Here is a 23,601-nt window from a genome sequence, read left to right on the forward strand (position 1 = left end):
GACTCGGAGACAATGGGCTCAACGGGCGTAAATACACAGGCGCGCGCGCGTGCCGACGCACGGCGCGCACACACACCGCTGTGGGTCAGGGGTCCCGCATGAGCTGCTGATAGTCTGCAGGCTTTCTGAAATTATTTATCAAACATGGAGCGGTCCGGACATACCGGCAGCATTTCTGAGCTCTTTTTTTTTCTTTCCTTTTTTGACCTGTTGGAATAAAGAATGAGCCCTCTCCCACCTTACCACCCCTCCGCCCCCCCCGGACCTCGTCTGCCCAGTGATAAGGTCACATCGGGTTTATTTTGGGCTGCTTGCAGAGCTGCAAAGAGTAGCAAACCCTCAGGGTTTCCCCTAAAAGCATCGGTGGTGTTTTGGGATGTTTGTTCCCTCAAGAGAGGTAAACAATTTTGAAAAACGGCCCTCTCTTTCTGAGAGGTTTCACCTTCACTGGTTGGTGTTTGCCTCATATACAGATATACACAGGAAAATGACTTCCAGTCACGGGTCAAAAATGATCGTTTTGCTGTTTTACGACATTTACTGCCTGCGTTTCTGCATCGCCATCCTGCGCTCCAGGGAGTTTGGATTTTGAGTAATGCACAAGTCAGTTTATTTATTTTTCACTCACATATTCAATCAGGAATCAAGGAGAAATAAGCGGTGCTTTGAAACACATATTCATTCAAACATGGACTCCCTTCATAGGATTTATTGAGATCATATGTATTATTTAAAAAAATGAACACAATAACCTCGCAGCTGGGTTTGATTGGTTCGTTCGGGGCCTTTCATACTATACAAAAACATAACTTTCTTTTACTGTCTTTATATAAAACAGGGTTGTCAACACCTAATTTCATCTTCAGTCGGCCAGACCGGTTAAATAGTACCACAACAGGTGTTAAAGTTTTTCTTTGTTGTTGTGCTGAGTGCACGTTTCTTCATTTAAAACAGGGTGAAAATAACAGCAGGACAGTAATTTTTCGATTAATTTATTTCTAAATTTAATTTCATATGATATATATGAGTATCGTCCTCAGCAGTCCCTCGTCAATAAACCTTATCAGTCATGTACAGCCTGATGGCGCCACCGTGTGTCAGCAGGCCTGAACAGCAGCTAGAGGGTGAAGACCTTCAGGCACTGTGCATTTCTGACCACCAGGGGGCGCTTTGGTTATTCTACCTCTACCAGGAGGAGACCGGAAATAGTTTCAAATGGACAACATCACACTCAGAACGTGTACAAAGTAAAATAAATAAATATTCACATGAAGCTGAGGCACTTCCGGTGAAAACGTTACTATTATTTTTCTTAATTACATGTTATCATACTCTCAGTAAAGTATTAATTAAAAAAACAAACAAAATGTATGACTGAAATACATTTCAAAAATATTTCATCATGTTCACTGTTACTTTTTACAGAAAGATCAGTAAAATAACGGGGTAAAGTGTTCATATACATTTCATACAAAAACTGTCCACTGCTGGGTTCCTGTGGCATTTATTGTGCAAAAAGAATTAGAATAACCATTAAAAAGAGGAAAAAATAACACAAGTAACAGGAATAAGAATAAAAAATAAAAACAAAAATAATGTAAAATCAAAATTAAAATTTGGATTTAGAATAGGAATAAGAAAAATAACGGTACAGAATAATAATGAGGATAAAATGTGTCTTCCTGTGTTTTACTGTGCAGCGGTGCTGCGGCTCCGCCTCCGGCAGCTTGACTCCTCTCCAGCCGTCAGTCGGAGCGTCTGTAGCGGTGTCAGACCTCAGAGCTGTCAGTGTTCCTCCGCTCCCTGTCATCCCACCAGCCTGCGGGACACACTTTGTTTGGAAGTTTTTCACTTTAGGTAAGAGACTTTCTTGTGTAACAATGGAGCGGAGGCTTCGCCGCTGACCGGAGGATTATCGTTGGTGCCAGCCGGCCGTGCGGCTCTTTTATCTGCCTCTGGCTGTGGCTGAACTGACGGGGTGAGTTCGGGACTCTTTCAGTTACGATCATCAAACTCCCGGTGCTAAATGTGAGACGTTCACTGTCCTCCTGTGTGTGTGTGTGGGTGTGTGCCACCCGTTCCCCCGGTGCCCCCCTCTTTCCCCCCGGGCTTCGTGCCCCCTCTCCCCTCACTGCCCCCCTCCTCTCCGCGGCGGTGAGCGCTCGGTTTCGGGATGCTTGTGTGGACGCCGCCGTTCGCGTGTTTTCGGAGCGTCTCTCGTGTGAAAACACGCAGCCTTGTTTTGTTGCTATAAATAAATAAGCCCGACGTGTGTGTGTTGGGTGTTGCGTTCACGGACTCAGTGGGCGGAACCGGGACGTCTTAAAAAAAAAAAAAAAAGAAAAAAAAAAGAAAAAAACTTTCTTGGTTCAAAATGAAGGGGAAGTTTAACGTGAGCTTTGGCTAATGTAGCCCAACGAGCTAAGATGCTACATGTAAACAACTAGACTCAGGTTTAAAAAAAAAAACATTTTTGGTTTATTCATACTCCCATATTAAATCAACAACTTTTTATCAAGAGTTTTTGTATAATATTACGGTATGGCCATTTCAATTATTATTTAAAAAATGTGTTTTAATTCCATGTTTGCATGTTTTTACAACTGTACTCTATTTATTCTTACTATTTATTTACTTAATTTTTTTTTTTTTTTGCTTTATTAACCATCATCTCTCTATCTAACTATCTATTTCTACAGGTACATCTACATCTCTATATACAAAAAAAAATTCACTACATTTCATATAGTATGATGCATTTGAATAATTTTAATTTTTTTCTTTGTTTTTATTTATTTATGGCGTTTTTACTTAATTATTTTATATGTCATGATTTGTTTGATTTAACAGTGCAAATAGGTGCAATTTTACGTTGCTTTATAGCCATGCATTGGTATATTAAACATATTAGTTATTAGTAATCTAATACTTTGATTAGTGTTTGTCAAATGTACTTGTAAAATGAATAGTACTTTTACCTGATTAAGTCAAATTAAGGCATTGTAACAGTAGCTTTAGTTAAGCATGAATTTCCAGTACTCCGGGTTTATTATACTGTATAGCTCCTGAGGAGAGTGCATTTAATCATCTGTCATTCATGCTGGGGTCCAAATCTTCAGTGTTCTCCCTAAAGCTGAGCTGAAATGTAATTACTATTTTAAAGAACTACTGTGTCTGCAGGTCTTAGCTGGACTCTCCTGAGGCTTTGTTTGAATTGGGCAGCATTGTGTCTTGTTTTTGTATCCACATGTTTGCACCATGACACCATTCTGCTGAAAATACCTCACAGCTATTACGTCCTGTCTCCAAGAGAGATCTGATCCAAATTATAGGCAATTTCAGTTGTTTAGTATACCAACTACACAGATTTACAGCCACAGTCTGACTACAAAGGACGCTTGAAGCGTAAGCCGAGCCGGCCTGGTCCTGGATGGGATCCAGCAGAACTCACACAGCCAAGCCTCGTCCTTCTTCTCCACTGTAAACGGGCCTCCAGCTAACTGCTGAAAATCCAGAGAGTCCGCACAAGCATCTGGTTCCCATCGCTGTAAACAGACCTTATTAGGCAGCCGCTCAGATAAATACGTGGTTCCTACTGTCCTGAGCGTTTGGGGCGATTTGTCTGAAGCCGGACCGTGCGGCTGACTCACCCGCTCTGTACGCCTGAGTCATATTTCACTGGCACTGTCCTGACGCTAGCCGCCGCTCCTCAGCCCTTTGCCAGCCTCGGTTTGGGCTTTACGGGGAGTGATTCCCTGCATTCTTTACCCACTGCTTTCCACTCCACTCACGCTTTTCCCCCTCCTCGTTTCTGGCCTCCGTTTCTCTCCTGCTTTCATTCACATTTCTGTTTCTTCCTCCTTTTTTGACACGGCGTCCCTTTGTCTGTCCTGTTTGTGCTGCTGCTGCCATTCCCTGCCTTTGTCTCTGTCTGCTCTCTCTTTCACATACGACCTCTCGACTGTCCACGGGCCTTTCCCCCCTTTTGTCTGAGCTCTGCCGGTCTCGGTGGTTTGGACAGTGGGAAAGTAACGGCGCCCCGCCCAGCCCTGCCCTCACCAAATGCTCCTGTAGTTTAAAAAGGATTTGAACGTTCTGCGAAGAGCTTGTGAGTGTTTATCGTACTCGAGTGCGGATTCACTCCGCCTTTCAACGCGAGGCCACGTTTACATGGCAACTTTTCAAGTGTTTTGTGTTTGACAGCGTTTTAATGTTGGCTGTTGGATGTTGGCTTACATTTAAACCACAGAAATGCTGAGATCGATGGAGTTGGCATGCCAGGCCAGGAGTTGGCGCTGTTGGTTGTGTTTGTGAAGAAACCGTTGTCGTTATTTTCCATCCAGTTGCACATGAGCAGAACTCGTTACTACGACTGTGGTGCACATGTTTTGTAGCAGCGTTTCCAAAAAGTGTGATTTTTCTCCTTTTACATGCAGACAGATCCAGAGCGTTTTTAAACAGCTGCATTTCCAGCAGCTCCGAGCAGCACAGTCATGTAGACTCTGAAAATGCTGCAGAGGTTTTGTGTTTTCGTGTGAACGGGGCCTCAGCGCTCGTGTGTTTCTCTCCCACGTTGTGCATTTTCACAGTTGCTGAATCATGGAAATGGATTCACACCACCGTACAGAGTGAGTGTCAGCACACACCCAAAGGAATTTCACTCTTATTTGTTGTGAAAGTTCTTATTTTGTTGTAAATCTTGTAGAGACATGTTAGATGCCAACACCGTGAAGCGGGACTTTGCTCTTCGGCAGGTTTTATATTTCACTTTTGCTCTGAGAAGTGGATTGCTCGCCACGTTGTTTTTGGTTGGATTAGATGTGGTAATGATAACTCTCCACAGCAAACGTTTCAAAAGAGAGTGTGAAAGTCCAAATCCACGGAGTGAAAAAGAGAGACGCTGTTTTCTCAAGGGATCAGGTAGCAGCAATGATGATGTTTGGAAGGGGGCAGAGTTGGAGGCAGTGTTGCAGACGGTGAAGGTGTGTGAAGGTGTGTGAGGCCAATGAATTCCTCGAAGTGTCTCACAGATACGCTCTGATTACGTTCGTCGTTTATTTTTCTTTTCTAATCTTAAAAGACAGTTTGGTTATAGTACCTCTCTGGTGATCCGTACCCAAAAGCCTCCAGGAGGTGAACAGAAATATGAATGAAAAGAACACGGAATATAGACAGAAAGTGGTAATAAATTATCTATTATAACTGAAGTTTATTTTTTAATTTATTTATTTTATTGCAAACCGGTGAAATGCAGCCGCTATTGCTCACCGGGGCCGTAGTAAATAACTCTTGTGTGAGAGTAGGTGGACAACAATGGCCTCCTCCAGCATGACTTCCAGTCCACATTCTCTTTTCTTCTGTTCATATGAATGTCCATGTCCTCTCAACTGTTGATGTTTATAGCTCATAAAAACAAACAGCAGCACCCGCGAGTGTCCCGCCAAGCTAACTGCATGGTTTTCAGTGTTTCTGCTCTTTCCATGCAAAACATTTTGTCGCAAAAAAGATGCATTTTCACCTGAAACGTCATTTAATCAAGGCCTTAGATGACCGTTCTTCCATACAATCTCATAATCACAACATTTTGTTGTGCAGAAACACCTGGTATATTCAGCTGACACCGAGCTGCCTGTCGGTCGATCCTCCACTGCTGCCCTTCATGGTGATTGCTGCTTTATTCTCCGTGCAAACTGAACTGTTCTGTCACGTGCTGTAAATGCATCATTTCGGCAGTCCGGCCTCACTGCTTCCAGTAAACAGCATCTTTTGTCCCGTTTCCTGTCGGCCTCGGGAGGGGAACTGATCGAGGAGAAGCATGCTTTCTCGCTACGTCTCTGCAGCGATGTCTTCTTCTGGGTTTGTGGAGGAGGGGCTCGGTCGATCAGGAGGGGAGAAGTGCTGAGCTGGGCTGCTCGGAGATGCCATTCAGAGTGGAAGGGAGGATTTGAGGGAATTAAAGTACAAACTGCTCCCTTCACCGAGCTCTCAGCTGAAGTCTCTTTACATACCGGGAGGAAAGAAAGGCTGAATGTGTGACAGGGAGGCGCTTGTGCTGTCTGCCGGATCTGCTGCCTCGGAGCATACAGGAAATACAAATACATATCCGTCACTTACTGTTGAGCTCATGCAGCATTGGTTATTAAAGAGGAGAGGCTGGTGGAAAACTCCTGGTCTCCTCACAAGAGGAGAGGAGCCGTGTTAAACGCTAATAAAGGAGATGAGCCTCACGGCGGCATCACTTCAGGGCAGCTTTAGGTGGAGTTAGAGCTTGGGAGTGAAGGTTTCTTAATGTGCTTCTGCTCTTTCTCTCTGACTTCCTGTCGACTGGGTAGAAAAAGCCACAGCTTCCTTTTCTGTCATCTTCTGCCTCTCCTTTCAGCAGCAGCACAAGTAAGTAACGCTCGGCTCCCCTCTCGTCCCTGGTTCATGATACCAGGACTGACTGGCAGGAGAAGACGTCTCTTCTCAAGACAGAGGTTTAAATCCGGGACCTCGGGCTCTCTGACGGGTCAGGCCCGGTAAGCTACCAGCGGCTGACTGAAGGTGAAGTCGATTAGGCTGGAAGACTTTTATGACTCTCAGGTTGCTGTCTCTCATCTCACTTGAATGGCCAGACTGTCTACTTAGCTGGAGGTATGCAGAGGTGAGTCAGAAACGAGTGTGCGTGCGTGTGCGTGTGTGTGCACTGATGCCACGGTGTAATGACACACGCTGTCAGGGTGCGGTGCACAGGCAAACCTTCAGAGTGTATTCAAGCTCGGCCAGTTTAGTGCGAGCGCAGTGCGACCAGACCACGGCCGCTGGGATCCTGACAGCTGATCTCTGAGGACTCTAATCTGAGCAGAGGAATGAAGTCTGGAGGGATTAAGCGCGGGACGTGACGGGTACGACACCGGCGCCTGGTTCTGTTCTGACGCCACTGCATCCTCTGAGCGGTAGTGAGAGTGTTTGCTGTGTGGAGGAGTGTTCACCTGCCTCAGTCTGCTCGCCAGCAGCTGGGGTGAGTTGGATGGAGCGATGTAGAGGCGGATGGTAAAAAGAACCGTCCTCGCTGTATTTTGCACCTCAAGGTATCGTTAAAGTTGGCTTCTTGTTGAGATTGTGGTGATTTTCAGTCATAACTGTTTGGTTTACATGTTCTTCGTGTATTTGCTGAACTGTAACTGATAAAAACCTCTGAAGTTTGAATTTACTGGTTATTTTGGGACTATTTCACTGGTTCCGGCCCACTCCGGATGAAGCTGTGTAGAACCTGAAATGCATTGTGTCTGACGCCCCTGCTCGAATCCTTCTGCTTTTTTCAAGTGCAGCAAAGTCCGAAGAGAAGTGTGAGTTCAGTATAAATGGATCTGAGTTGAGACTTTGGAGCCGCGGTTGATTCTCACTAAGTGGACTGAGAACACATCGACTGGGCTTAACATGCCTGTTACATAATCCCTGAGCGATGGCTGCCATGCTGGAAGCTCACCTTGTGAATACTTTGAAAGAATTCTGTTTATTGTTTGGCTGCCATTGCTTCATACTGAGTCCTCTAAGTGTCGATGCGCTGGAGAACACTCTGAGTGTGTGAGTGCACTGCTTTGAGTTGTTGTTGGGTTTTTTTTTTTTCATGTGTGCTTGTTAATCTCGGCGATCGTTTGTGCTGCAAGACAGATTAGTTGGATTACCGGCCACCAAGATTAACTGAAAGAGCAGCTGTCAGGCTCTTGTTAGTTAGTGCTGCTGCCGCTACATCAACCGTAACAGGCTCAGCGACACTGCTGCCGCTTATTTCACTGCACCGGTAAGCTTTTCTAACCGTTACTGCTTCATGCTCTGCATTACTGCTTTGTTTACACTTCGTATGCTGACGTTGAAGCTGTTGTCACAGCAGTTTTTGTGATAATCGTAACAGTATGAAGCATCTATAAATGCATTGACTAAACTTTTTTTGTAGAAAATCCTAAATGTTAGCAGATTAAATTTGCAGAAATTTTAAAACTGAATTAATCGTAAGTGTGATGGAGACGCATTAAAATCCCAAAAAGCAGCTCTAACAAAACATTTAGTAAGTAGTTCTTGTGCACACGCGCTCGTCGATGATCAACAACAACAATGGCGGCCTCCACAGAGTCGAGGCTCTCATGGCTGTCATCTTTTCCTGGAACTTGGTCGTTTTAGAGTTGAGAGTCACTATAACAGCAAATCAACTTTGTTGTCTGTCCATGTGAATGTACACGCTTGTTAATGTTTAGAGCATGTTGTTCTCTGCCTGCATGTGTGTGTTTTCATGACAAAACCAGAAAGTAGCGCGCACGGCGTGGCCCGCCGTGAAACACATTGGTTTTAAAGCGTTGCCGTGTAAACGGGAAACTTTTCTGAGTCGATAACGCAAAGAGGGTGAGATGTTCTCGCTTGACAAGTTGTCGTGTCAGTAGGGTCTCAGAAAGACTTACGTTTCCATTTAAGAGCTTCTAAAAACAGAAGAAGTTCTTCCTTTCATTGCCGAAGTCTCCCAACAGCAACAACAACTCCCTGTCATGAGACGAAGCATGTGCAGCGAGCAACCTGTGGGGGGGGGGGGCCCTCTCTGAGGGCATGAACACTTTAGAATGATTGCTTTTGTCATTTTATGTCCTCATCTGTCTTTCTTCTGAACTCATTCAACTTCATTCTCAGCGTGAATGTTTTTCTTTTTTGTTTTTGTTTTTTTTGCAACATTTTCCAAATCCCTTTAACCCTTTGGCGTCATTTGTGCTCTCTCAATGCATTTTTCAGTTTTCAATTTTACCCATCCATACCAAAATTTACAAAGAAAAGTGTTCTTAAAAATCATTCATCACCTTTATTTCTTCATTTCAAACCTCAAAATGATTGATTGCTCAATCGTTTTGAAGATTTTGACATTAAAATTGCCAATTTTTACACAAAATCACATTTTATTGAATATTTCTCACAGAATGAATGAGAATGAAGCTTTAGTCGTCAGTAAAGTGTTGGGCTTTTGCAGCAAAACTTATGTATCCATTTATGGAATTGCTGCTGCTCTTTCTTTTTCCTTTCATTTTGTGGCCAAAAATACATCTTTGACTTCTGCTAAAGCCACTTGTCTCTTATCTCACTGCCACTGTGTTATAACATAATGTCACGTTTGCATTTCATCCTCATGGAAAGGTTGTGAGAATTGACATTTCACAAACTTTTAAATACATAAATTGGCATAGAAAGGGTTAAAATCTTGAAATTTGTTTGTAATTTTGGGGAAAAAGGCTAAAAACATTTTAGCTTCATGATGATTTGATTGCGTTTGTTGTGCTTTTGCTTTATGATGCAGTGTTTTTCTTCTCCTCCCGTCAGTCATGTCTCGGCGGAGCACTCGCCTCGTGTCCGGCGGCTACTACAATTCAGACGAGGAGTCAGACTCCAGCACCGTGACCAGCATATCCTACCGTGAAAACCCGGTCAAGTAAGTGAGCGAGCGCGGACCTCAGGGACTGAGATCAGGCCGTCCTTTAAGATTAATGCTCTTCTTTTCCTCTTCAGGGTTTTCAAGAAGAAGGCGGGAAGAAGCAAAGCCGCCTCCCGTACGTCCAGCCGAGCGAACAGCAACGCCAGCTCAGCCGCCCCAGAGACGCCCATCAGCCCAGACCAGTATGAAGGTAACGGATCTGCCGCTCTCTGCCTGCTCACTGACACCGAGTACCGCCCTGGTCTTGGTTATGAACTGTGGTCTGGTCCAAAGAAGCACAGGGACTCCTCCTCCTCATCCTCCTCCTCCTCCTCCTCATCCTCGTCCTCATCTCCTCTCTGCTCCTCAGCTCTGACTCCGTCTCCATCGAGCAGCCAGGTCACCATGCGGACAGTGTCCTACGTGACCTCCGCCCCGACCCCCCGGCCGGCGCTGACGCCCTTGGGCTCCCGCAGCCAGACGCCGGCCCGCGGCCCGTCCACGCCGCCGGAGCGGAGCTACCACACCAGACACTGCAGCTCCGGCGCGCCGGGCCGCACGGAGCCCGGCCAGAGCGGCGTGGACAGCTCGGGATACTCCTCCTCCGAGGGCGCCGGCAGGAAGCCGTGCCCCGTCACCGGCAAGCTGGGCGGGGCCAGCCGGGGCCCCTGCGTGGGACTCAGGAGCAGAATCAGCAGTGCCTTCAGCAGGTTGATCGGTGAGGAGCCGCAGGAGTTCAGGTGTTTAGTTGAGACGTAACACAACTGAATAAACCCGTTTTTTCCCTGTTTTGTTCAGAATCCGCCTCTTCGACGGCCTCCTCGACGGCCGCCGCCGCACATTCGAAAGTCCTTCATCTCACAGCACTAGGTACTTTCAGCCGCCGCAGTGTTTGATCTGCTTTGACACACAATCAGCTCTGATGGTCCAAATCCTCACAAACCGACGTTTCTCCTCCTGCCAGCCGGAGCCCCGTCCTCCAGAAGGCACATGAAGAAGGCCGCTGTGGTTCTGCTCTTCCTCTTCCTCCTCCTCTGTGAGTGTCAGCCAGACTCCGTCTCCCATGAGTCAAGGGGCGTCCTGGGCGTGTTTCCACTCCCTGAAAGCTTTTAGTGATCAGCTGCGTTTCTGAAGGCATGGCAGATGAAGGTGCTCGGGGTTTCCCCCTCCAGGAAGTGAAGAGACGGTTGTGTGCCACAGATGGCGTTTGATTTGCAAAGCAGGCCGAAGCTCGGCTGTTCGCTGGTTGTGCGGTTTGATCTCAGTCGCACGCGTCGCTGATGGGAGGCATTGCCTCGCTTTGCATGTTGCTGCAAATGACTGCTTGGATACACTTATTCTGTGCTTCCTTTGAAGCTCTGAAAATAGAAAGTCAGCCGTCTCCTTGTGATATGTAATCAACATGCAAACTGGCTCACAAACCTAAATGTTTGAGTATTTGAGTATTTTTAAAACTGGGTGAAGTTTTATTTATCGTGTTTTGTCATGACCCTGACCCCGTGGCTCTGTTTCCCCCAGGTGTTTGGTTGCTCCTCCCCTTCTTCACGTCCTACATCTCCCTCCTCACTTCCACAAAGACCGTGTCTCAGACCAAACCCGTGATCCCGCCCGCCGCCCCCGCCGCCCGGCCCCTCACCCCTCCTCAGCCCAGCATCGTGCGTCCCTCGCCGGTGGTGGTACGACTCCACTGCACCTCACTGGCACTGGCACCATCCGTTCCTCCTCAGGGGGGCGCCCTGCTGGAGCTTCACTCTGAAATGTTCACTGATACTCAAACATTATTTACACAATGGGAGGAAATGAGTTATGATCTGATCTTCAAACAACTGACTTAAAGGTGCTGTAGGCAGGATTTTGCTAGTCAATGCTATTTTTTCTGTGTTTTCTTTGGATTAAATGTCAGAGTATCCATTGACAATCCTTTAGGAGTGTAGCATAATTGCACTACCGCGAGGGCGCAGCGTTTCCATCTGTCTCTGTTCTGAGCTGAAAAGGAATCTCGACAGCTCCAGGTATTTTTGACCAATCAGAAGACCCTGAGGTGAGGCTCTAACCGTGATTGGTCGAGGGGCTTAACTTGCGTAAGGGCGTGATGTCAGAGAAAACAGGACAGGATTGGCTGTGCTGGGTTTCAAATGGTCATCTTAGATGGGTCAAAGATGCGGAATCCTGCCTACAGCACCTTTAATTACATTCTTGGATGTCAGTGAAGTAGTTTTCCTGTTAACCCTTACTGCAGATTAGTAGAAAGTTTTTTGGGTTTTTTTTTCTTGAAAATTTTTCAGTTTATTCGTATTTAAATGTTTTTCTGTCAATCCAGGATCCGGCCGTCGTGTCTGCTGCCGTCGACGCGAAGATGGAACGTCTGCTGGTAAGAACAAGCTCGCTGAGTGAAAGTAACGAAAAAGGAAAACCTTACGGTGTGCATCCCAGAATGATCATAACTGAAGCCATCAAGCAAGGCCAGCTTCCTTGCTGGGTTCCGGTGATGAAGGTGTGTGTTTCTTTCAGGTGGAGCTGCAGCTGAAGCAGGAGCGTCTGGTCTCCCAGGTGAGAGCGTCTCTCTGGACGCCGCGCTCGTTTCAGTCTGTTAGCCCTGTAAAATGCTGGAACCGTCCAGTCTGATGGAACCCTGGAGATTCCAGAACCTCGACCACAGCAGGATAGAACCCTGGTTTAGAAGTGGCTGTGCTGTCGTGACATCTAGTGGTGGAGAAGAGGAACTGCTGGAAACCCGGCCTGCAGCTTCTCTCTCAGAAGCCGTTTTGAAGAAATGCCCTTCATGAACTAAAACCAACACTTCACAGCGTTTTCTCTAACCGTCTGTTTCCTAAACTCGGGACTTGCTTGCTCTTGTCCCCCAGATGAAGGAGGCGCTGCAGCAGGACCTGCAGGAGATGAAGGCCCAGCTGGAGGCAGCAGACTCCAGCAGCTGGGCGCAGCTGCAGCAGGAGGTGACGGGGCTGAGCCGGCAGCTCGCGGGCTTCCAGACAGACAGCCAGGCGGCGGCGGCGAGCCTCAGCCTCAGGGTCCAGACGCTGGAGGCCCAGGGCGCCCAGGTAACTGTCATTTCCCCGAGGGACGCGTCCAGCAGCCGACTGGCTCCTGACCCTCGTCCTCCTCTCTGGACTAGCTCTCTCAGGACTTGTCGTCCGTCCGGCTGACGCCCCCTCCTGCCCCCTGCCCTGCGCCCAGCGCCGCCCCCGCCCTCAACCACCTCACCCCGGAGCTCCAGCAGGCCCTGGAGAAGTGGTTCACCGACCGCGTCAAGGTGACCGCAGACACTCGGACCAGCTGATCACACGCACTCTGCAGCGTGGCGTGATCCTTCCTCTGTCAGACCTGCTCCTCAGCCTGTGTGGATTCATCACAGTTTATGTTTTTGTGAACGTGAACCAGGAGCAGGACGCCATCAGGCTCGCTGACAAAGGAGGCTGCACAGACTGTGGACGTCCCATGGCCGACAGGATGCCAGACTTTGCTCTGGAGAGTCAAGGTTGGTAAAACTGTTGTCTTGATTGGTTTGAATGAGGGATATTTGTTCATTTTCCATTGGTCCTGTGTTTTAGCCCAGATTTTTTCCTTAAACGCTCATTATCATCTCATTTATTTTGGTTTAAAAGCAGCCAATCAGTAATATTTTGTCTCTGCTTTTACAGTTGGAGATTAAATCAGTTATATTTTTATATGTTTCAACGCCTGAAAGGATTTTCTTCATTGTCTGGATTAAAGAACTGATCATACCCTTTAACCCTTTCCGTGTGCGTGTCTGTGTCTCTGTGTGTGTGTGTGTGTGTGTGTGTGTGTGTGTGTGTGTGTGTGTGTGTCTGTGTGTGTGTGTGTGCGCGTGTGTGTAGGAGCCAGTGTGGTCAGTACTCGGTGTTCGGAGACGTACGGGATCCGCTCGGCGTGCGTCACCCTGTTTGGCTTCCCTCTCTGGTATCCGTCTGAAAGCCCGAGGACCGTCATCCAGGTGCAGCAGAAACAGAACTCTGTCCTCTCTTCTGTCTCCTCTCTGAGGTCTTTCGTCCGTTCTGAGCTCTTCTTGTTGATCGGTGTTTCCGGGTTAACAGACTGTCTCTCTCTCTCTCTCTCTCTCTCTCTCTGTTCAGGGTTTCCCGGTGCTGCTTCCTGGGAAGTGCTGGGCCTTCCACGGCGTGCAGGGCACCCTGCTCATCTCGCTGTCTCACCCTGTGATGATCAGTCACGTGACGCTGGACCACCTGCCGCGCTACAACTCCCCCACGGGCCGCATCGACTCCGCGCCCAAAGACTTCCAAGTCTACGTGAGTCCTGCTCGGCACAGCGCCGGCGCTTTGATCCAACAGCCATGAGAGGCTTTTATGGGGCTTTGAAATGCGGTGAAATATAGAGAATAGACGGACAGAAGAAACAGATATTTGTGGATGAAAATGAGCAGAAGGATCGATTTCTCTCCGTTTCTCATGCGTGAGGCTCATATGTCTCATCTGCACCCGCAGCTCACGTTAAATCTCCGCTGTGTGTTTTGAAATATGTCGATACTCCACCAATCCAGCAGCAGGTCGGTTGGACTGTTTCCAGCTGAACTGATTTGGACGCTGACGATAATGAACTCTAAACTATTCATTCGTCTCAGAAACCAAGAAAAGAACCAACAAAACCTGCCTTCAGTTATTTCTGTTGCGGGTCGAAGATTCAGGAAGTTAGTGTTCAGTCTGAATAAACAGTTTTGACTCATTTCTGTTGATGTTCTCGCTCCTTTCCTTTCCAGGGGATGAAAAATGACACGGATGAGGGAACCCTGCTGGGAGGCTTCACCTATGACGAGTACGGGGAGCCAACGCAGACGTTTCAGCTGCCGGTAACTTTAAACTGACTGACACATCACACGCACACACACCAACACACAGGGCACACACTGATCTGTTCCCTCTCCGGTTCCCACAGAACCACAGTGACGTCCTGTATCGGTTGGTGGAGCTGCGAGTCCTCTCCAACTGGGGCCACGTCGAATACACGTGTCTCTACCGCTTCCGTGTGCACGGAAAGATGGCGTCCGCGACATGAGGGCGGCGCCGGGCCTCCTCCGGCGTGTCAGAAAGGGCCTGAGCAACGTTCTCCAGGAACTGAGAGACGACCTGAAAGGTCTGCAGTGTGTTCAGGGCCAAACGCTGCTGAAACGCGGACGCATGTCTCCCCCGTGTGTGTGTGTGTGTGTGTGTGTGTGTGTGTGTGTGTGTGTGCGTGCGTGTGTGTGCGTGTGCGCGTGCGCGTTCTCGTATTTCTATCCTTGTTGGGGCGTGTGTGTGTGTGCGTGTGTGTGTGTGTGTGTGTGTGTGTGTGTGTGTGTGTGTGAGCAAGTTTCGCCGTTTTTTGCGACGCTTAATGTTGAATTGACAAACATTAAAAAGCTTTTTTTTTGTGCAGTGCACAAGCTTTGATTAATTGCAGTGAAAGATGTAAAGTATTGTTTTCTAAAAACTAAAAAAGTACTTATTTGGGGTGTAGAGTTCTGGAAACTTTACGCTTTTAAGAATATTTTTGCATTGTTTGTTTGAAATGCCTGTGGTACAAGTCAAATGACACGTTAGAGGAGTAAAGATACAGGACTTTGTGGAAAGCTTTACATATCATAGGCAATAAGAACGTCATGGCTTTAATATTAAATACCTTTAATAAATTCTAATGCTAGTTGCCAAAATGCCGCCATGCAGACTCCAGGTGTGACCGCAGTCAGGTGTGTTTCTCTTACGTCACAGTTATAGCCTCACTATCACCCCATACAAAGAATCTAGACACTCCCGGTCCGTTTCCGGGCACTAAATGAATTGTTTTCTGATTGATGAATGAAGTTGTCTTTAGAGATGAGGTATTTAGTTCTCGCAGCTGTTACATCGGGGTTGCAGCGTCGTAACGACGGGGCGTGAGCAGAACGCACTCTTGAATGTTTATCGCAGTGTTGTTTAAATATGCAGCTTTGTAACGATTTCTCAGTTTCCTCCTTTAACAGGTATTGATGCATTAAGGCAGGGGTGTCAAACATACGGCGTGCGGGCCAGAACTGGCCCGCCAGAGAGTCCAGAGATCACTGCTGCAGAGATGGAGAAATGTGGAAGGATCCTTTCTCAATTTTGTGATTCTGATCATAATATGAACCAGTTGTACCAGCTGTTTTATGTTTTTGAAGATGTAAACAGTGAAATGAACTTGGTGACAAATGAATACTTTGCTGCATTAAAACAAAGACAGGCCTAAGTTATTATTCTTTATAGATGATAATGTTGTTATTTGCCAGTGAAGTGAGTTTGACAGCCCTGCATTAATGTCAGTTATAATCCTGCTACCTGAATACTTGAACGTCGAGCTGCTCCGAGATCTTAAAAACAGCGCGACAAACCAATGATGTCTTTGTTTCTACTTCCTTGTACACAACTATTTGATTTTGTATGAAAAATACTGCTGGTATTTATCTTTAAACCGAGAATATGCATTTACGACTTCCTGTGGTGTTTTTGTAAAATGGGATTGAGGGTGATTTCTGTGGTCACATGCTGAACATGTGAAAAAATCAGAAGATAATCTTTTCAAATCTGGATTTGGTTCAGAACAGAACTGCTTCACTGTTGTAGAGCACAGCTCGAGGAGAAACTATTCAAAGGAAAAAAATAGTTTTCTATATCTTATTGTTTTTGAAGAGTGCAGACTTGATTACGACTCAGGATCAGGAAGTTTTTGTGTCGCTATTTTTTCTGTGAGCAGATCATTGCTGAGGTTTTTAAAATGACTGATTCAATGAAACGCCAATAAATTGCTGGAAAAAAGAACTCACAACTGTCTATTTCATGGTTCATGTGTTGATGAGGGTGGAATGCACAATGGTAGTTTGTATGGTTTTTGGTTTTTAGCCTCTACAGTTTAAATAATGCAACATAATTCTGAACTTCTGTGTTGATTGCAGACATAGAGCACTTTATAAATATACACATTAATTGTGCAGGATATACCGTAACATTTCTGTTTGTGTTTGTGATATTTTCAAATTAGATCGTCACAGTGATGAGCACTCTCATGTGCGTGCATGCAGGTTTTCCCTCATGTTCCCAAAATGTCAAGGCAAAATGTTTCCTCAGCCCAATCCAATGTAATTTGGCTTCAGGAAGATAACAGAAGTCAACATCTTCATTTTGAAATGAGATGATGAGATGCAGCATTTACAGTTTATTCTGTGTACATGCATATTTTAATTTGACCATCATTAATTTTATCCCAGGAGGAACAACTGGCTGTGTTGGGACGAAACCATTTGCAGACCTGCTCCAGTCTTCTGCAGGATGACTCAGTATAGTCAAAGAGAGACAAACGGTGTTGTTTAAGCCCTGGAAAATTAACACAACCAGTTATACTGTGGCTGAAACCCAGCAGCAGTCTCCAGTGGTCTGGCCTGTGTCAGCTGGTCTCCCAGCAGCCAATCAGAAGCTCCGCTCTCCTCACAGCTTCAAACCTTCACACCTCTCTCTGGACACTGCAGCCACAGGCAAATCAGATCTGCAATAGTTGAAGCTGAACTTCCCTGTACTAAAAAATCAATAAGCTGAAGACATACGACAAAACTTAATAGTTGTAGTTTACACAAAAAAGAAAAACAAATCTCTTTGAAAAATCGTATTGCATACAGAAAAACGAAAAATACACAGTCCTTCCCGAGTGGTCTCAGTCCAATTTAACTGGCTTGACACTTCTACTTAATCCATAAACTCTTATAATATACCAAATAATAGATCACTGAAGCATGTGATGCGATGCAACTGCAAAACAAAACTCGCAATCCTGAAAAATCTGTCTACTTGTTTTTGCCGCCACCTATTGTTGCCCGGTCCAATGTGGCGGACACATTGACGTGTCGTTTCGTCAGAGCATGCGCGGAGCATGCGTAGACTGGCTTGAGGTAGCCTGCACGCGCACATGTTCGTTGAAGGAGCGAAACTTCACGTTTGTGCCTCGAATGTCTTTCGGTAAGTTCATATTTACTCGAAAACGTTTTATTTATCGACAGCCACAGACTGCATACATAACTTTAACTTAACTAGTTATCTTTTTTTTTTACTGTTTTCTGAAGAAAGTAATTATTGCATTATGCGTTCTGTCTCCGACTAGCTAGTCGTGGACGGTGGACGAACTTTGCTTCATGCTGCCTTTCAACTTAATATTTTGTTAAAATGTTTTCTTACTTTGTAACTACAGAGTAATGTTGTCTTTGCTTGGGTCGCGTTGGTTTGAGGTGTTAATTATTGGCCTGTTAATGAGGATTTCTGTTTTTATTGGTCATAATGTGGAGACACTCAAGACAATTAACGTCACTTCTGTTGTTAATGTTGAACTTTGTCAGTGCTCTGTCAAAAATGTCTTCGTTTCCTCTGCTGGGTGTTTTTTGGTGATATATTATTTGCAGTAGGAGTCCTAAAGTCTGCTCGGTCACGGTAAAGTGAAGTGAGACGGTTTGAGTCTGGGGCTGCAGTACCTCTCCTCTACACTAGAGGCGCTGCAGGCCCGTCTTCATCTCTGCTCATCATGTCGCGTCAAATCATCTTTTTTCTGTCCTTCATGTTTCTTCCAGCGTGTCTAATCGAATCCAAACACTGCCCGAGCTCCTCTGTGTGAATTTGATCCACATTATTGAGTGTTCCTTTAAGATATGAGCGTTTTTTCGGATGTGTGTTTCTATTGGTCCAGAACGGCTCACGTGTCCCCAGAGACAGACTTCAGTGTAAAAGAAACCCTCGTTAAACTCTTTCAGCTCATAGATATCTGTGTTTCAACTCACTCGATCAGCAGCACGTCAGATTTTACTGTCTCCTCTCTGCTTTCTGTGAAATCTTCAGTAAACGTGTTTTTGGGGTCGGACCGGGACTGACATGGACCTCCCGGAGGATGACTCCCTCTGCTCGGAGTCTCTGTCGGTATCGCTTCTCGGCCTTTTGGCTAAGATCAAGTGTAGTATCTGTTCTTATCAGTTTAATATCTGATACGTCCCCTACCCGGGGACCATATATTAAATTGATTTTTGGAACAGGGAGATGGAATAGGGGCTTGCTCCGTCCACTCCACGCATCGACCTGGTATTGCAGTACCTCCAGGAACGGTGCACCCCCCTCTACTGTCAAAGGAAATATGAATAAGTTGGTTAGCGGTGTGCTTACGTTAACTGGTGTGTCAGCAATTAGTGGGACTGCGGAGTAATTACAGAAAATATGGATTCAATCTTGAATTATTGTAAATGACAGCGTGAACAACTGAGATTCTAAAGCATTTAGAATATTCATGAACACCAAAACAACAACGTAGCAAGTCAAAGCAGGCAGTGGAAATGAGGTGGATTCAAACACACCGTGATACGGTCACAGTCAGAGAAGTGAAAGCCTTCGGTTTACAAAGTTTCTATGCAAACTTATGTCGTGGCTACAAAACAAACTCAACCGTATCAGAAGAGAAAAAACTACATGAACAAGTAAAACAGAAAGTAAACAAGCAGAAACTAAAAGGCAGTTTGTCATTGTTTTTGATACATGTTGAAACTGTTGACTGAGATATTTTAATCCTGAGCCCCCCCTTGTGTCTAATTTCTGTCACTGCATTGATTTTTTTCTAACATATGAAAGTCTATTTTAGCTTTTACCACCCAGTAAGCAGCCCGATCGAAGCCCGCAGTCTTTTAATTTCACCTCTTGTGTTCAATCATTTCTCATGGGAAATGTAGAGAGAGAGAGCAGACAGAGAGATGGACGGAGTGAGATAGAGCAAACTAACGTTTATAAAGTGTTTTCTCATTTTATGTCGTCCACCTTGAAGTTATTGAGCTTTATGAAGCACAACTAAAGTTTGTTTTCTCCACACTATGGATCTGTCTTTTACAGATGTTATTATGAAAGACAGTCATGTTTATATGTTCATCAGTAAGTCAGATATAATGGAAAATGAAGACAAAGAGTTGACAGAACTGAACCTCCAGTAAACTGTTTTCTCATTTGATATCGTCCATCTTTATGTTTTATCTTTACCACAATCATGAAGACGTCTCATTTCAAGTTGTCTTGATGAATAATAAATGTAATTTCTTTCTATTTTCCCCAAACACAGCAGCTCCCACAGAGGACGGACCAGGGGGACAGAAGTGTCTCTGCTGTCCGGTGGAATGAAACCTTAGGCATTTTCCAAGAAATTAATTTAACCTACAAATGTTATGTTTTGAAATAACACGTTTTATAAGCGATTTGCCCTGTCTCTCTGGAATCCACAGAAATTAAAAAAGGAAAACTATCTTTTTCTATTTAGGAATGCAAATATATAACTGTAATTTTAAATCTTAATTGAGAGATAATGGGTTTTTCACTCTATCAGTTTGTATGTAAAAAGAAAAATGTGAAATATTCTTGATTTCATTTCAGTGAAAGAATGTTAACAGAATCATAAAGGCTTAATTTTTTTTTAAATGACCAATATTGTTAATTTTTATCATGGATCATGAAGTTGTTTTGATGAGTTTTATGTTTGGATCGTTTTGTTTCTGCCTTCACTGATTTTCTTCCGTTTCTTCTTCCTCCTGAACACAGAGATCATGTGAAACACAAACGGTCTCAGACCTTTTATTTTTTCCAGCAGATTGAAGGTTTTGATCGGTAGATTGGAGTCATTATTTTTTTTTGCAGAAAATGAGTGTTTGAAGTTACATTTTCTTCGTCTCTGTCTTTAAACAGACAGAATCCAAATGAAGACTTGTGGAGAAGACAGGGAGGAAACTCTGGATCCTCCTGGTCCAGGAAGAGTCGCGCTCTGTTATACTGCAGGTACAGAGACGGCGTCCTCATAGGGGTGTGCGATAAGTTAAGGATTATAATGTCTGGACGATCTCATAAATCAGAAAGATCGTTAAATCGTCCGTAGGGCACGTTCTTCTCGTTATTTTTTCACCAATATATATTTTTTGGAGTGATGATGTTTCCTGAAAGCTTCAGATAATATTAACTAAATATTCCTTCTAGTGCAGTTATCCACATACATAATAGATACATGCAGAGCAACATTAACGATGATTAAAAAAAAAAAAAACCTCCGCAGCCACAGCCAGTGCTGCGTTCAAGTTTACTCGGGACACAAAGGCAGCTAACAGCGAGCGGAGCGCGGTGCGACAGCTTCTCTAACCGGAGCTGCTGCTGGGTGGAGGCTGTGTCAGGCAGAGCTGGTTTACAGCAGCAGTACGGGATCTACAAGAGATCAGTCGCCATAGAAACACCCCAACAAGCTGGAGGGAGAGACGCTGAAGTTAGCACTGAAGCAGTTCACAAGCTAGCATGAGGGATTGTATATACAACAAATCACAGAAATGTGAAAAGACACTCAGTGAACATACCGTCAAGTTAACAGCTGAAACGGCCCTTTAGTCTGATAACTAGTGGAACGTCTTTGGTTTAATGGGATGATGAGGGGCTGCATTTCAGTGGAGACAGAGCCCTCTAGTGGTCATATAGCGCAATATTAAAACTATATCCCATTAAAACTGTGCTAAAAAGCTATTTGATGTGTTTAGTCTTTTGTGTGACAAAAGTGTTCTTTATTGTTCATTATCTTTTACCTCATTTTTAAAAGGCGATAAAAGCTTAGATCTCTGAACAAAAAATTGCTCTCAAGCAGCTGTATTATTCACTCAGGTTATAGATATTAGTTAATTGTGTTTGTCTTTATGTTTGTGTTCATTGCACATTTTGATTAAAAAAAAACTATTATTTAGATTAAAGCCAGTTTCTTTAGCTGAAATTGTATTTTTTTTCTTTTAGGGTTTTACATGTTTAAATACATTTTATACGTTTTACATGTTTAACATTGCAGAAAAAAATGGTCAAACTTGCAAATTAGTTTAGAAAAATCAATATAAAAAAGAATCGTGATAAAATTGTGATCGTGATATTGATTTTAAAAAATCGTGATATGACATTTTTGCCATATCGCCCACCCCTACGTCCTCATCATGTGTTTCCTGACTGTCCCTTTTTTATTTCTCCAGTATGATTTACACCTCCCTCTGGACACTGCAGCCACATGCAGATCAGATCTGCAACAGTTGAAGCTGAACTTCCTGTACTAAAAAGTCAATAAGCAGAAGATATACAATAAACTAAATAGTTGTAGTTTTCACAAAAAACAAATCACTTTAAAAATTCATATTTCATATGAGAACAACGAAAATAAACAGTCCTTCCCGAGTGGTCTCAGTCCAATTTAACTGGCTTGACACTTCCACTTAATCCAAAATATACCGCATAATAGATCAGTGAAGCCTGTGAAGTGAAGTGAGACGGTTTGAGTCTGGGGCTGCAGTACCTCTCCTCTACACTAGAGGCCCATTTCCATCTCTGCTCGTCACGTGCCATCAAATCGTCTGTTTTTCAGTCTTTCACTTTTCTCCCAGCGTGTCTAATCGAATCCAAACACTGCCCGAGCTCCTCTGTGTGAGTTTGATCCACATTATTGAGTGTTCCTTTAAGATATGAGCGTTTATTCGGATGTGTGTTTCTATTGGTCCAGAACGGCTCACGTGTCCCCAGAGACAGACTTCAGTGTAAAAGAAACCCTCGTTAAACTCTTTCAACTCATAGATATGTGTTTCAACTCACCCGATCAGCAGCACGTCAGATTTTACTGTCTCCTCTCTCTGCTTTCTGTGAAATCTTCAGTAAACGTGTTTTTGGGGTCGGACCGGGACTGACATGGACCTCCCGGAGGATGACTCCCTCTGCTCGGAGTCTCTGTTGGAATCGCTTCTCGGCCTTTTGGCTAAGATCAAGTGTAGTATCTGTTCTTATCAGTTTAATATCTGATACGTCCCCTATCCGGGGACCATATATTAAATTGATTTTTGGAACAGGGAGATGGAATAGGGGCTTGCTCCGTCCACTCCACGCATCGACCTGGTATTGCAGTATCTCCAGGAACGGTGCACACCCCTCTACTATTAAAGGAAATGTGATTGTCATCAATTATTCAGCTCTTGGCTCAGTAGTTGAATTGGGTTACTCTTGGAATGATGTGCCTGTTTCAACTGGTGGGTTTGTAGCTTTTATGTGATTGCAGGGTAATTGTGGAGAATTATACATTTGAATTATTGGAAATGATTACGTTAACAATTAGGGCTGGACAACATGGCCAAAAATTTTATCACGATATAGTTCATAATTTTGGTGGATACGATATAATTCCGATATCAATACAAATAATACAAAAGCCTCAGAAAAACTGCTAAGAATCATGTACATGATGTACTACCTGTAAAACTAGAAACTATTGATCCAGGAAGCTCCTCCAGTATAACATTTTAGAAATAAAAACTACAATAAATTAAATGTTTACCTTTTATTTAAGAAATATGAAATCACTGCAAAATAAACGTAAGTTTCACCTTTTTCAATATAAATAGCTTTAACTTTACACTTAAAGCAGAACTATGCAACTGGTGATGCGGAGGACGTTTACGACAGTGAGCTTTCACAGGAGACCAGTAGGGGGAGCGCTAAAGCAAATCTTGCATAGTTCTGCTTTAAATACAGTTATGCTATTGTTATAGATTCAAACAAAGGTGCTTCAACCAGGAAGAAGAATAAAAGTGCTCAGAATTACTAAGGTTAAGTACAGAATTATTAAGATATTATAAGATTGAAGACTATTATAAGATTGTAGTGATTATGGTGACACTGCAGCGAATCTCTGGATTGTTTTTTTTTTTTTTGTTTTTGTATTTGTCTTCACTGTTGCAGCGACTTGTAAATTGTAGACGGTCCCTTAACCCCGCAGCACTACCAGCTGCTCATAGAAATCAATATTGTTTCTGATACTTGATAGACAGATACTTTTAATTAAAACAACGATGGGATGGACGCGCCCTTTGTATGTTACTGACATTTTGTTAAAGAGTTATTGAGACCGAAAGCCCGCATCTGTCAAGATGCTGCTAACTTTACTGGACTGTTCAGTGAATGATATTCCTAATTCGTAGCCACGAATTAATATTTCGTGCGCACGATTTATTATTTCATGGCCACAAATTAGCTTGTGGAAGCAGCAAATAGATACATTGACCTTTAAAGTACTGCAGTCTGAGCCAGTTGCCCCTCCTCCTCACACACAACACAACATCTCCTCAGACG

General features: G+C 44.4%; 1 protein-coding gene and 2 non-coding genes across 3 annotated transcripts; all 3 read left to right on the plus strand.

Annotated features, from left to right (window-relative positions):
• The first annotated feature begins 1,681 nt into the window (after positions 1 to 1,681).
• On the plus strand, positions 1,682 to 16,225 carry sun2 (Sad1 and UNC84 domain containing 2). The gene is made up of 16 exons (XM_030094796.1): positions 1,682 to 1,857; positions 9,337 to 9,445; positions 9,523 to 9,638; positions 9,798 to 10,145; positions 10,226 to 10,297; positions 10,392 to 10,463; positions 10,946 to 11,103; positions 11,748 to 11,798; positions 11,939 to 11,977; positions 12,292 to 12,486; positions 12,561 to 12,698; positions 12,827 to 12,923; positions 13,285 to 13,400; positions 13,540 to 13,713; positions 14,181 to 14,270; positions 14,357 to 16,225. Exons 2-16 carry the CDS (start codon positions 9,339 to 9,341, stop codon positions 14,474 to 14,476), a joined length of 1,893 nt encoding a protein of 630 aa, XP_029950656.1. The 5' UTR covers positions 1,682 to 1,857; positions 9,337 to 9,338; the 3' UTR covers positions 14,477 to 16,225.
• Positions 16,226 to 18,368: 2,143 nt separating this feature from the next.
• On the plus strand, positions 18,369 to 18,559 carry LOC115391189 (U2 spliceosomal RNA). Its single transcript, XR_003931748.1, has one exon. It is a non-coding gene; the product is annotated as a U2 spliceosomal RNA (small nuclear RNA).
• Positions 18,560 to 22,214: 3,655 nt separating this feature from the next.
• On the plus strand, positions 22,215 to 22,405 carry LOC115391164 (U2 spliceosomal RNA). Its single transcript, XR_003931726.1, has one exon. It is a non-coding gene; the product is annotated as a U2 spliceosomal RNA (small nuclear RNA).
• Positions 22,406 to 23,601: the final 1,196 nt, after the last annotated feature.

This window comes from Salarias fasciatus, chromosome 6 (genome assembly GCF_902148845.1).
Source record: "Salarias fasciatus chromosome 6, fSalaFa1.1, whole genome shotgun sequence".
NCBI classification, from domain to species: domain Eukaryota; kingdom Metazoa; phylum Chordata; class Actinopteri; order Blenniiformes; family Blenniidae; genus Salarias; species Salarias fasciatus.

Excerpts from the sequence above, each read along its gene's own strand:
- sun2 (XM_030094796.1), top strand. The coding sequence starts at position 9,339 with ATGTCTCGGCGGAGCACTCGCCTCGTGTCCGGCGGCTACTACAATTCA. Across the intron at positions 10,298-10,391 it reads CCTTCATCTCACAGCACTAG|CCGGAGCCCCGTCCTCCAGA; the intron begins GTACTTTCAGCC and ends TCCTCCTGCCAG. Across the intron at positions 11,978-12,291 it reads AGGAGCGTCTGGTCTCCCAG|ATGAAGGAGGCGCTGCAGCA; the intron begins GTGAGAGCGTCT and ends CTTGTCCCCCAG.